Source organism: Sinohyriopsis cumingii, chromosome 18 (genome assembly GCF_028554795.1).
Source record: "Sinohyriopsis cumingii isolate HCF-2022 chromosome 18, ASM2855479v2, whole genome shotgun sequence".
Taxonomy (NCBI): domain Eukaryota; kingdom Metazoa; phylum Mollusca; class Bivalvia; order Unionida; family Unionidae; genus Sinohyriopsis; species Sinohyriopsis cumingii.
The window spans coordinates 48,185,065-48,199,379 of NC_142978.1; the positions used below are offsets into that span (position 1 = coordinate 48,185,065).

At 33.2% G+C, this 14,315-nt stretch overlaps 1 protein-coding gene across 2 annotated transcripts in view; it reads right to left on the reverse strand.

Annotated features, from left to right (window-relative positions):
* Nucleotides 1-10,428, reverse strand: part of LOC149776578 (rac GTPase-activating protein 1-like) — a 52,499-nt gene extending 42,071 nt beyond the window's left edge. For both annotated transcript variants that reach the window (XM_089941060.1, XM_089941059.1), the window contains exons 1-5: nt 10,324-10,428; nt 5,301-5,383; nt 1,927-2,068; nt 1,536-1,596; nt 591-724 (exon numbers count right to left, since the gene is read on the reverse strand). In XM_089941060.1, the coding sequence (XP_089797186.1) occupies nt 591-724; nt 1,536-1,596; nt 1,927-2,068; nt 5,301-5,382 (419 nt within the window). In that variant the 5' untranslated portion in view covers nt 5,383; nt 10,324-10,428. The remainder of the gene's footprint in view (nt 1-590; nt 725-1,535; nt 1,597-1,926; nt 2,069-5,300; nt 5,384-10,323) is intronic.
* Nucleotides 10,429-14,315: the final 3,887 nt, after the last annotated feature.

Below are 14,315 nucleotides of genomic sequence, written 5' to 3' on the forward strand. Positions count from 1 at the left end.
AAGGACAATATAATTCTCATGTATTAACAAAAGTGACCAGAAATGCAGCACCCCCTGCCCCGATAGTGTTAACTAAATCTGAGTTCCCCACACCGTCTCACACCCTTACATTTACTAAATTTGATGTTTAAGAACCATGCTATGCATGAGTTTGCAAATCCATCCTTTTATGATTGGATCATCAAATAGAATATCCAGTGGCATCCTTGAACCAAACATATGTATGACTGAAACAGTTTTTACAAGTTCAGAATGCACTGTAAATAATGATTACAGCTTAACTTAAAATAATGCATATTCAGTTGTCAACATGCAACTCCAGACAGATCATACAAATATCTGATTCTGCAAGTTAACTAGATACATGTCCACAAAACTAAACAGTGTCATAATCTCAAAAAATGGTGACTAACAATCCTGACACAGGTCTATTAAAGGTAAAGCCAGATAGGAAATTTAATTCAATCCATGAAGTCCTTTAAAAGTAATTGAGCAGACATTAACTGACTGTTTAAATTGACATAACTATATTCATATCATGGGCAGCAAAATAAAAACATTAAAAATAAGGACAAAATTTTCTACAATACCTTCTGGAGGGAGAACCATCATACATTGCAGTTGTGCTTAGGAAAGCCAGGCGCTCACGATCTTGAATATCCAATTTTGTGGTACCCGTCTTGCTATCTATCAAAAGCTCTCTAATAAGTGTAATTTGATTGGCCTGAATATAATATAAAAAAACATGTTATGATGGGTATTTACTTACAAACAGTATGGATGGGAGGCTATCTTGCATTTATCAACCAAAAATACTGCATCAAATTAAATGTATAATATACAACATATTTATTTTTGTGGATGAGTGAAGAGTCCAATAGTTTTCTAACATCAAAATATGTTACAACAGTCAACAGCATATTTTCTACAGTAACAAAGAAAGATCCTTCAAAAACTCTAAATTTATATTATATGCTTTTGGAGAGCTTTACTCAATAGCACAGTGAAGTAGCAATGCACGAAAGTACACAAGTTTGAACCTTGATTTATGAACAAATTAACCTCCAACACAAAACTTAGGAACTTTATAACTGATTATGATAGTGTTTAAGCACCAAAAATGATTTCACTTGTACAGATTTGTAAATTATGTGCATTTGCATTCAATTCGGAAAATGAATAGATCTTAATCTAGGAGTGAAACAATACAATTCAGAATACACATATTAACTTGACATTCTTTTTATCTTCACAAGACCTGTCACTGGTAAAAAAATAATTCTAAACAGACTACGTGTTAGTTGTCAGTGACTTTATTTCAAAGTTTATGGCTATTTAAGGCTGCTCCATTTGATCAGATGCTGGACTTATCTTGGCCAAAAGGCCATTTTTTGCACTTCATCAATGCTTTAAAAAGATCTTATTACCAATTTCATGCCTTCACTTGACATTTAATAAATTTCACACAAAATTAGTCTTGCCATTATCATAATTACAGATAAGATTTTCTTTCGTTAACCCTTTGAAAACCTCACCAGTTGATCTCTTTCTTGTTCAATTGCACATCGTCTTTTCTCTTCTTGCTCGATAAGAGTTCTGAAATGAGATATTTTCAAATTATCAAAGACATCATAATTTGTATTAATTTATCCATTCATGAAGGTATAAAAAATAAAGTCTTTATTCTATAACACATCGAACACAATCAGAAGTCTGTATTAGCTCTAAGTTAACATTTGTCCTTATAGATCAATTTTGTTATCTTGAAGATTTTAAACAAGTTTGCTGCGCAATGTTCAAAAGGAAACTCCAGACTCACACGCCTGAAAACAAGGACATTAACACATTTCTGATCAATTGAATCCAGAATAAAGGAACTAGTGATTTTTTTATACTAGTGATAGCTCTATGTACAATTTAAGTCACCTGGTTTGTTTAAGTCGAGCTTGCAGAGCAGTGTTATCAGCTTCCAGGCGACCAGTTCGTTCTTGAAAAGACCTCATTTCCTCCTGAACAGAGCACCACTGACGGCGACATGCTTGCTGGTTCTGAACAAATTGTTTAAATTCTATAAAGAGAAACATTCTTATGTTAACTTCTTTTAAATAGAGCCAGTTTCAGTTTTTATAATATATATATATATATATATATATATATATATATATATATATATATATACATATATACATACACACACACATACATACAGGGATTTAAACAGACCCATTCCCCCGGGTTTTGACACGAACATAAATAAAATCCATTTTTAACATGAGGAAATTTTGACTTGAGTGTTTTTTTTATGCATATAAATTTGGGCTGAATCATCAATCTTAATTACCCTTGATTAGCCTCTGCCTTAGTTTCATACTAAGCGTACGCTGTCCATAACAAATTTACTGTCGGCAGCACTGATTGACATCTGCTCAACAACAGTTTACACTGTGACAGCCAATAATGTCGCACCAACAGAAGATATATATGAACTGGGCTGAGCTAACAATGAGGTGCAACTGAATTCAGTTGAATTATTTTGAGATTACAATTGAAGTTTATGATAGAGAAAGAGAAAACAATTATGACCACAAATGGACTGCCCTTTGATCACATATCAGAATTGGTATGTTTGGACATCAAATTATAATCAACTGGTCAGAACTTGATGACCTGCCTATGATGAATTTTCTGACTCTCAGACTCCAAAAAAAAAAAACAGAAATTTAATGTCAGCTCTGCGGAGAAGGAGGAGAGCCAATCTACACGAAATTTGTTAGATAATTTAAAAGCAAGTGAAAAAGTTAAATGACAATTCTGTGATGTACATACTTGATAACTGAATAATATATAACCATCGTAGTTGTTTGGGTATATGTTTGCATATAAAATAATTTGATCAGATCATAATAGATTACGTTGAGAAGTTGAAAACATAATAAAGTATAAAACAATCCTGTTTCATACACAAAATATACACACAGTAACACAAAATTAAAAAAAGAAACACATTCATAAAATTCAGATTGTAGGTTTCTTACAAAATACTGTAGAAGTATTTCTCATCATTCAGCACAAGACAAGAAATCTTAAACATCATTTGTTTCCACAATAACGATGAATCACAGCTATGGGCCCATGACTGTTCAAAAGAACTTACTCCTGAGATTTTAGAGTCATTGGTCAACTGACTCTTCAAATCTATCACGAACCCTCAATGTGTGCATATATATATATATATATATATATATATATATATATATATATATATATATATATATACACACACACACACACTTTATTTCATGTAATTTTTCGTACGGGGAGGGACCATACCTATGGAATCTTGTTAGGGACAATCACTCCATTGTGTGTTATTTTGACCAGGCGATGAAGAAATAAAATTACCATTGATCCATTGCATCGCTTCAACCGATCAGTCCAACACTATACAATAGTGTGATGGAGCAACTGGCACTAACAGGATTCCATACGTACCCGAGCAAGTTCAATGAGTAAACATATATTTTCTGTCTCATTCTACTCCCAACTCAAGAATCTAATTAAAATAAAAAATAAAAGTACTCAAAAAGTTTTTTGTTGTTATTAGTGAACAAGAGAGAGGATTATGCCTCAGTTTGCAAGCTCATGCATTTTGAGCATATGTAGCTGTTACATTGTGTAATGTTGGCAAAATGATTAAGATGGTTTGAACATGTATTAATTATGGGTATTATTTATTGGTAAATGGTAAGCAACGATACGAGTCTACATTGTCAAGAAATTAAGTGCAACAAATAATTTTACAGCAACAATAATCTCATTATCAAATTGCAATAAAAAAAATAAAGAACTTGAAATTACATTTTTGTTAATGCATGCAAGTGTGGGTGGGTGTACATGTGTGTGTGTGTGTGTGTGTGTGTGTGAGAGAGAAAGATGAAACAAAATTTTGTCAGTGTACAAGACCGTATTTATTAAGGGTGGTTTATATTTGTAGCCTTTGCAAAGAGACTATTTTCAGTTACCTGACAATTGTGATAATCCTCACGTATTTCGACCCTAATATATTCCATTATCAATTAACACTGCTAAATCAACAATTCATTCTTGTTTTAATTACGATAAACATTGTCACAACAACCACATGGCCATGCAGTGTTATTTACAAGGTAATTAAACATGCTGAGCGCTTTGGTTTTTCCAGTTGAAACCAGATTGAAGGCAAGAATAGACAGAAGAGGTCAAATCAGCGAGGCTGCCAGTAGAGAAATGAGGCTCTCTTTAGGGAAATGAAATCTGTCAATGTGCTATTGATGGCATTTGTCCATACAGCAGATGCTGTAAGGACAAGAGATCATACACATTACTTGTTACTTGAACTCACCAATAAAGATAATAGATGGGTATATTGTAGAATGGATTTGCAATAAAATGTTAATTATATCCAAGTCAAAACAGTACAAGCACTTAGAAGATAGTATATGTATACATAAGAATCAATTTAACAGAGTGTTTATCTTTTAAATTTATGTTTTTATGCCTATAATGAAACAATAAGACTAGCTGACCAGTGGTCTATGGTCTTCACTTAGCATGTACTGAGATATAATTTTTGTTGGATAAGAAAACATCAAAGAGCTTCTGAACTCATCTTGCAATGCACATGGTATTTTGTTATGGTGAAAGACTTAATAAGGATAACCAATTAACAATAATATTTAAAGGTATGGTCTGTGAAGTCCTTTGTCCATTTGTTAATAAATACCAGTAGATACTGTAATGAAAATAAGGGAGCTTATGCATCAATCATTGTTTTTCCTGCCAGCAATTATTAATTTTTGTAAAAACAAAATGTCAATACCATAGTTTTGATCTTTTTTGGAAAGGCAGTAGAAATTTTATATATGATAATGTGATGGATTTTTCGGAAAATACAAAGTGATATGTACAAAAAATTATGATACATTTTAAATATTATTTTGATAACTGAATCATGTAAAAAAAATTAAAGGGTACGAAAAATACATGAAACACAATATATATATATATATATATATATATATATATATATATATATATATATATATATATATACACATACACATATACATAAACATATCTACACACAGAGGGCACAATAAGGATAGCTAAATATGCACTCATCACATTGCATCATTTGTTTTAAATGTAGTGGGGGGGGGGGATAATTATGTAATATTTTCTTACTACTACTTCACTAGATCAATGATAAATTAAGCCAGATAATTGGAGACCAAACAATCATAAGTTAATTTCAACATTACCTGGTTCAATGCCAACTGTAAGAACTTTGGCATTTCGAAAAAGATCATCAAATGCTGCAACCAAAGACAACTTTGGGTCCATTCTGGAAAAGAAAATAAAAATCAGCTGAACACTACTTAATTTTGTCCCATTTGGTATAACCAACGTATTAGGCTTTAAAAGTTACATCTTGAATGAAAACAGAGTACTTAACCATACAGGGATTTGGAACTAACTAGAGGGATTAATCATGGAATGTGGACGAGCTCGAAATATTAAAGGAATGGCATGGGAAGAAATGTGGCAGGATGGTGTTTTATACCCCTGCTGTGTTCAAGCATTCATTCCAACAAACACAGAAAGCAACTCCAAAATTAAGGGTCAGTAATAACAGGTAAATGTGAATTGACCTGCAAGATTTAGGAAGCCAGTAGCCAGCCTCACTTTATTTTGTGATTAGAACAGTTCTTTACTTTTTAGTCTATCATGGTTGCAAAGGATTAAATAGAATTAAGTTGTGTTTTGTCTATGTTTTGCCTGTAGACCCTCCTATGAAGTCAAGTTTACATAGGATTACATCAAAGTTAGTTGTGTTTATATGAGGTGGCCATTTATATGGTCATGTTCTGCAGATGGCTGTCAGAGACTGGCTTTAAAGTCTAATGAATGAATTAAAAAATAAATTATGTTCATTAGTTTAATTGTACTTCTTCCTAGAGCAAATTTTTCAAGAAGTCAAAGAGTTTAAAGGCTCATCTTAGTTTTAAGTTGCACTTAAAACTTTTAACTGTCTTTCTCTTATTGCAGCAAAATTACAAACCAACAAATCAAATATAAGTATATATCATTACAAAAACTACAATAACCCCATTTTTAATCTAAATTACACATTTTTCTCTACAATCTTCCTGATTTCTTTGTTGTCAAGAAGGACTTGATTACTAATTTTGACTGACCTTTGTATGTGTATGGTGAGTAAAATCCATCTTCATTTGAGTCATGGGATGAAATCCTTCAGAATGCTCCCAGTTTTTACCATTAATCAATGACAGTACAGAACATGCATCACGGGGGGTGGGGGGTGGTAACTTACATAAAATAAAAATGACTGATGCATGCATGGAATGCAGCATTACCACAAGGTGAGAATAACATCAGCTCTGCCCCTAGCACTAGTCAATTCAATTCCTAGTGATACAGTACTCACTATCTATACAGTTTCTACATGATACCTTTTACTATGGATGATGCTGCCTTCCACATATACATCAGCAATTTAAATTTCTGACGCACCAGTAATATCAGAATAAAAAGGTAAAGAACAGCTTGTTGGTCCAAGTTCCACACTAATCCCTCTCATTATGCAGGTTTGTACATTTAAACTCCAGTGAAATTCAATGAAGCTCAAGTGCCTCAAAAACGTATAGTCATTACACAGGGGAAAGAATGTACCAAGCAAACCCCCACCCAAATAAAGAAAGGCAACACAACAAACAAGATCACTGTTAAACTGATTTTGGTGATGAAGAAATATTAATTTAATAACTCGAAATAGAAGTATACAATGCTGTTACTTCCCGTTAGTTACAATTTCCCAACTATAGAGGATGCAACCAGAAATGACGTACATTTATCTCTACAAGACGAAGTAAATGTTCCTTGTTGTCTAAAATTAAAACACTATAAGCTATGGATAGGGAACATTTAGATGAAACTAATGAAAACTAATTTAATGTTCAGCCTTGTATCGGTATGCGTGCACGACAAACTAGAATGTGTCGCTTTCAAAACTGTTCCATTGTTTCAATTTATTTTGAAAATTCCCGTTAATACAAGTAAAAAGAATCAATGCTGGCTTCCGTGTGTCTGCAGACTTTATAATAAAAAAAAAAGATGAAAGAAATTGGAACACTTAAAGAATCCAAAGGACCCAAACTTGACTTCCTTTTGACGGCCGACTTCAGAAGAAAAAATCGGCACACTAAAAAGATATCAAAGTCAAGTTTCCCGAGTTGGTTTGAATTGTAATAAAATAACCTATTTATCTGATATCATATCGATAAGTTTAAACAATGAGTTTATTGCTCCCTGCCAGTTGTGTTTATCACTCAGGCTTTTATTTGTTTGCCATATGTAATCATAATTGATGTTTGCAGGGCAAATAGTATACACAACAATAACTTGCTTTAATAATACTTTTGTAACTCATGCTAGCAAAAAGATTATCATTTGCACTCACATTGAATGTATTTTAAAATAATTTTTAAAAAATATTTGCTAGATACCGACTTATAGTTAACCTGGATACAATACAATCTAGGTCAGTTTGCAATAAGTAACTTATCATGCGTAAATGGCAGATGCCTTCAAGCAATTGGGTGATACTTTCGTCTCATTTGTGATTTTGTTATTAACATAAGCTATATACACTACAATAAAGATGCATACACAAGCCAGCATCCGCTACATATACGGAGTTCGTGGATATATATTTTTTTAAAAATAATTATCGCATGATGAAAACAGAAGGAATGTGTTAACAATGCAAGGTTAATTTCTTTCATTTTATTTTCAAACAAGTGTATGTTTATCAATTGATTTTGTATCATAAGTGTAGGGAGGGGCACAAAGTAAACACAAAATTATTTCCTTTCTAATTTGTACGGAATGGAACAAGCATGATTGATGATACTGACCAGTGACAAGCTTTCAATGTACGTGCACAAACACTAAGACAACTTGAAAAATAAAAACAAACAATAAAATTAAAACTGGTAAGAGCTTCATTTTGCAGCAACTAAATACTGACAAAATGCTCAACATTATTCTCTCTCTCTCATGTGTAATCTAGTATGTATTGTATGCAGCTGTGTTACAATGTGAAGCCTAAAATTAAGTATATTTGTTATAATATCTCATGTACACTAACCTTAGCAAAATGTATACGTATTATGTAGAATATTATCTGTTACGTATTTTTGTTTTATAAATGATTAATGATAATTTGACTGGAAGACTTAAATTGAGAATGTCATTGTGCAGATGCAAATATTTGTTAGCATAAAAAATTTATGTAAATATTTTAATTAGAAAAAGCAAGATATGTCAGTTTGTGTTTATGTACGTTACGAAGTATGACTATTTTTTTTTCAAAGAATAACAAAATAGACAGGTTAAATTTAGTTTTTTTGCCTAAAGCATATCTTACATAGCATCTACTTTTTTGCTGAAGAAAGAGAATGTACAACCTATTGTTAAGTTCGGCCGAATTGTCTTTGGGCCAAAATCATTATAATCCAGCAGAAATGATACAACTTTCCCATTGCTCCCCTATTCAATCCCACAGATCAAATACTTTTTTTTCCTGGTAAACATGGTTTTTCTGAAAAAGAACGCTTTTTCCCCATCATCACTCTTTTGTTTACATCCGTATGCAACATATTTGCTGTACAAAAGCATGATCATACGCTATATCACAGACATTTACGTGGGGAAATTAAGCACTTGAATGGCTAGGTTGAATAGAAGGGATAAATGTATGTCATATCCAGTTTTTGCATGCAGAAACTACTGATTGTTTACGGAGATTACTGAATAATTTTTTCATTTTATAAAGCAGAGTTTTAAGTCTAATTAAACATTTTTAAGGTGTGCATACATAACCAATGCATTTTGTTTATAGCTATAATAATATCACACGTTTGTACAATATAGGTGGCCAGTGACCTTAAAGAAACAGTCTTCAGCTTAATCCAATTTCGGCATTCCCTGCTTCCATTGCATTTGAACCAGCTTTACGGAACAGGAATATGCATCCATTTGCTACTGTCAGATTTTGATCCCATCAGGATAGAGACATAATCCTACATGTAAGACCTAAACGCTATTATTTATGTTTTGGGCATCAGGGTCTTACTGCCTAACTAATGGCACCGTGTAGCATCTCTTGAAGTCAACAAACATAACGAAAGTCAAATTTTCAGGAATATCTCACACAAGTGGCAACTAAAATAATAACACTTTTCTACAAAGTAAAGTCATAATGTTTTAGTCATACTTTATTTACTCTGTCTTTTCTAATATATTCAAATTCTCACAGGAGAAATGGACCTGTTTTCAAAATTCGTTGGCTTCAATTTCAGTTGGCTGGAAAGCGATGAATAACAAAATCAAGTTTCGTTCAAACATTATTCTTTAACGAAACAAATAAAAAATATATTATGCCTATTGGAACTGTAAGCAACGTTTCATTTCGTTCAAGAAATGTATCCCCCACATGAACCTACTTAGGCAGAACATGAAAATGCATCCATTTGCTAGTGTCAGATTTTGATTGCACCAGGATAAAAACAGCACAGTAAGTATATTAATTATAAATTTGTGGAAGAATGTCGATATGGGCTGCCAAATGTGTGAGATATTCCTGAAACTGATTACTCATTCCAATATCAACCAACATCGGGAACACGATATACAAACCCGTTATTTGGGTATTAAGACATAGCACTACAACAAAAATAACGTGCTATGTCTTACATTGTAGGACTAGATAGAGACAGCAAAATATAATTCGATTTAAATTTGTGCAAGAGTGTCGGTATGGGCTGCCATGTTTGTGATATTCCTGAAAATGTTATCACTCGTTTTCCTGCCAGTCGACTTGAGATCACACCACACAAGGCCGTTATTTTGGCAGTAAGACGTTGCACCAAAAAAAAAATAACATGTGATACACTTACGTTGTAGGACTAGTATCCTGGCCAAATCACTGCGAATGTTCTTTACCCTATTTAACTCTACGAAATCACATGCAACGTAAATAAAATAAGCTCTTCTGACCAATTTCACGTTAAAATTATCAACAAATGCGAATTTTGTCAATGTCCGCAACATTGCTGAGATGCTCACATTCCGATTGAGGAGAGAGAAAAAAAAAACGACCACCGCACTACCACCAAATTCAAAACGGTCTAATTTCAAACCATTGCTATTTCATTTTTCTTCCCCATATTCAAAGGATACATAAATTACTTTTCACTCAACCTGGCTTATATGGCTCCGGTACACGATAGTTTGTATCAAATTTTCCAAAATGTCCTCTTCAGTTATTGCAGCTTTGTGTCTCAGGCTACCATTCCTCCCGGCTAATATTTTGAACACGAACTGAATTGACCAATCAAAGACAAGTATAGAAGGCACATCTTAAACCTTTTTTCCGATCATGCACTTATACACGCTACAACAGTCTATCCGGATGACTAACGAAGCTCTTCGAACAGATTGTACCTCGTAAGAAAATTGTGCGGACGACAATTTTTGTACAATACGTTTCTTCAAGTATTTTAACTGGAGATGAAACTTTTTGCAGGATGATTTTTTTAAAAAGTGGATCAACAAACAACACACAGAGACGGAATTAAAACCATAGGCTAAAACCTCTGATCACTATATAAACCTTATTTAATTTTCTTCATTGTGACAAAAATTAAGATTTTTGTTTAAATTTTTAAACAAGCATATTTTAGTACTTAAGCTAATTGATATGAGTGTGATAGCTGTATAGAAAATTTTCTTTCTGCCAGGGCCGAATCGAGATGCCCCCCCCCCCCCCCCAAAAAAAAGACGTCAACACACACACACACAAACTGACTTGAAATCATCGTTTTTATTCTTGCATAGTTATTTGATATTACGTGTACTGTGTTTAAATAGACACAAAGACGTTTGCTTAAGTGCCCTTTTGAGAAAAGTCGAACCATTTTTTTTAAATGTGGACCCACCCACACCCATACTTGACCTAATCTGGTCATGTCTATTATCTTGCTTCAACCAAAAGGGTTCATTGTTTACAATTTATCTATAAATCATACATGTACTATGTAAGCAACGATGCGAGCCCTTTGCCTCAACTTGCCCTTACCTCAAAACCTGGAAATTATAACAATTCCCACCTTACAAAATAGATAAATCAGCCAGATATGAAAGCCAAAAAGCACATTTATAGTATTGCAACATTGGCCCCTGGGTCAGACACGCGTTCCCTCAATTTTGTATTGCGTTCTCTCACTTCTTTTTCTAACAGTACCCCACTATACCTAATTATATGTAAACTATATCACAGTCAGACAGTTACGTAATGATAGTGTCAAAGTTAGTCTTTCATATTCAGTTTTAGGGCCCCGAGTGACAGAATGGTTTAAAGCGCTCACCGTTAAGGATCACTGCAACCTCACCTCTGTCTGCGTGGGTTCGAGTCTCGGGCTCGGTCACTGAAGGTACGTGAGAAAGCTTGCCAGTAGCTTCTCGTGGGTCGGTGGTTCTTTCCTGGGTTCTTCCTCGACCATTTATTTTGGCCGTCATGAATAGCCTATCTTGTGCTGAAACCCTACAACTATGTATTGAGTCTTAAATAACTGGTATTCTGCATTAGATAACATATCTTTGCTTGCTAATGTGAAAATTGTAGCAAAAATACTGGGACATTCAACGGTCTTGATTAACGAGTAATTATTCTATGAATCAATTAACTGTTTGTACAGCTATCTATTGTCAAACCATTCCCATTTACTGTTTCTTTATTTTTTACGTTGAAGTAACAATCCTTTAAACCTTATACACAATTGGACTGACGTTATTATCATCTGTAAAATATCATCAGAAAAATCTTATTTATGTGACTGTCCCCGAAAGTATAACGTATTGTCTCGCGTATCACATACAAAAAGAACAAAGCTCGTTTAAAATAATTGTAATTATTTCGAACATGGGAATATTATCTGGGATAACTGCGTTCTCTCTGATAAAAAAAAAGTAAATAGATACAATGCAACCCGAAGCAAGTAGAATTCTTTGATTTGCTGGACAACAAAATCTATATATGCTAGAATTTCAGAGGGACAAAATGGGAAAGACTCTGATAAAGACATTACAAACATTTAATTATATTTTTGTTTTAAATTGTATCATAACGTCAGTGGCGGACCAAGGGTTACATTAAGATGAGTTGACATAAAATGAAATTTCAGCTTCAAAAAAAAAAAAACGATACAAAAATTCACAACCAGTATCTTCATATTTTTCCCTCGGTTTTACTAGAAACCTATGAAAACATATAATTCACTGTACAGAGCTTATAAAATTAGGTCATACTTTTATTGCATTTGTGTTACAAGAATTGTTCAAAATTAAGCGACTCTTTGCTAGTGTCTCAAACAGCATATACGTGGACCCTTCTCTTAAAAATTAAACTTTTCGTACGAAATCAGATTAGTGTTAGTCAGTCACGTGGTCTTATAATGTATGTTATGGTACGAGGCAATATCACGTGGATCCTAAAATTATTTCAGCTAAATAATGAAATATACTCAACAAAATCATTTCTTACATGCCAGCGGTACGGTTTCACGAAACATAAATAGTTAAGCAAAGAAGATTTACTTCAACTACTGCGGTCCATGTTTCGTGTTAATGCAACTTAAATATTCCCTTGATAAAATAAGTAAAATAAGTGTACAGGTATTTCAATACCTTCTGAATGTCTGTTCGTACGGTTAAAGTAATTGGCCTTATTTGATAAGCTATCATGTAAGACTGAAACACAATCCAAATAAAACACGGCCTCCTTGTAATGTAAGTGAACTTATAGCTTGTGTGATGGCAAAGATTGATTATCATCTGTAATTACACCAACTGATCCTGTATGGGGAGCTCTCTCGCAGAAAATTTTAATTCATTCTCTACGGCACCCATTATCTTGCTTGATTGTAAGCACCAACACATACCACTATATATATATATATATATATATATATATATATATATATATATATATATATATATATATATATATATATACCTTTGAAGGGTACAGAAGAATATATTTATTTGATAATCAACCCTTTAAAAGCATATCTACCCGTTATCTTTCGAAATTCTTCATATTAATGGTATGGCCTTGAGTGGATTAAATGGTGTGTTAACAAATATCGGTGTGCATGCAATGAATATTAACAGCGCATCTACTTGTACAATTAGGAATGTCATAGTATTTCATGGATGTCCTTGATGTCGTTGTATTTTAAACAATTGGTCGATTTGCACCTTCTTTTCACAGAGGCACCAACTATGCTATACCCACTGTAAAGTAATTGACATGATCTGAAACGAAAATAACACCAATATTACGCATACATATCTGGAATGTACCATACCCATGATAACTTTGAAAAACGAAAAAGTTATAGGAATGGAATTTCAAAGCTTATATCTTTTAAACAGTCGAAAACCAATCCGCTACTATATCATAAAAAGATGCAGAAAACTGAAGTGTTTCTCCTTCATTACATACAGATGCTTGATGTAAGCTGAAGACAACATCTGTACGATATTCGTAATTTGTCAAACGAACTTAGATATGGCATTATATAAAGCTGCTTCATAGAACATACTTGTATTATATGATGACGTCATTTTAAGAATATTTGCTGCTGCGATTGATTCATATGATTAACTGATTAACCGATTTTCTTGCAAGTCAAATTCAGTGTAGATTATGTTTTGGAATAGCATCTTACAATTTAGATCAATCTGAGCGTTTATGTCAGGAAAAATGGCATAATCATCAACGATTAAATTATATTGCTAAGAAAGAGTAATGTCTTTATTATACAATACATGCATGAATTCTCTCTCTCTCTCTCTCTCTCTCTCTCTCTCTCGTTTACTATTTTGTGTATCACGGCTTTTGCTGAATACAGTGTTTTATATGAATATCAACACAATGATGACTAATATCATTTAGATTTGGATTTTTTAAACATAGCTTTAACAACTGTTCAGTCATATCGCTACGATAGTGTATGCATTCCACGTGCTTGTACAGGTTTTTGCCTGCTTTCGGTAAAATGTGTGTGTGTGTGTGTTTGTGTGTGTTTGCGATTTTTAACGTGGCTTAAACAATTTTTGCAGCCATTATTATACAAAGTCTCCAGTGTGGCAGTTTATAGTGATATCTAGCACTGGGGTATCATGCCGCA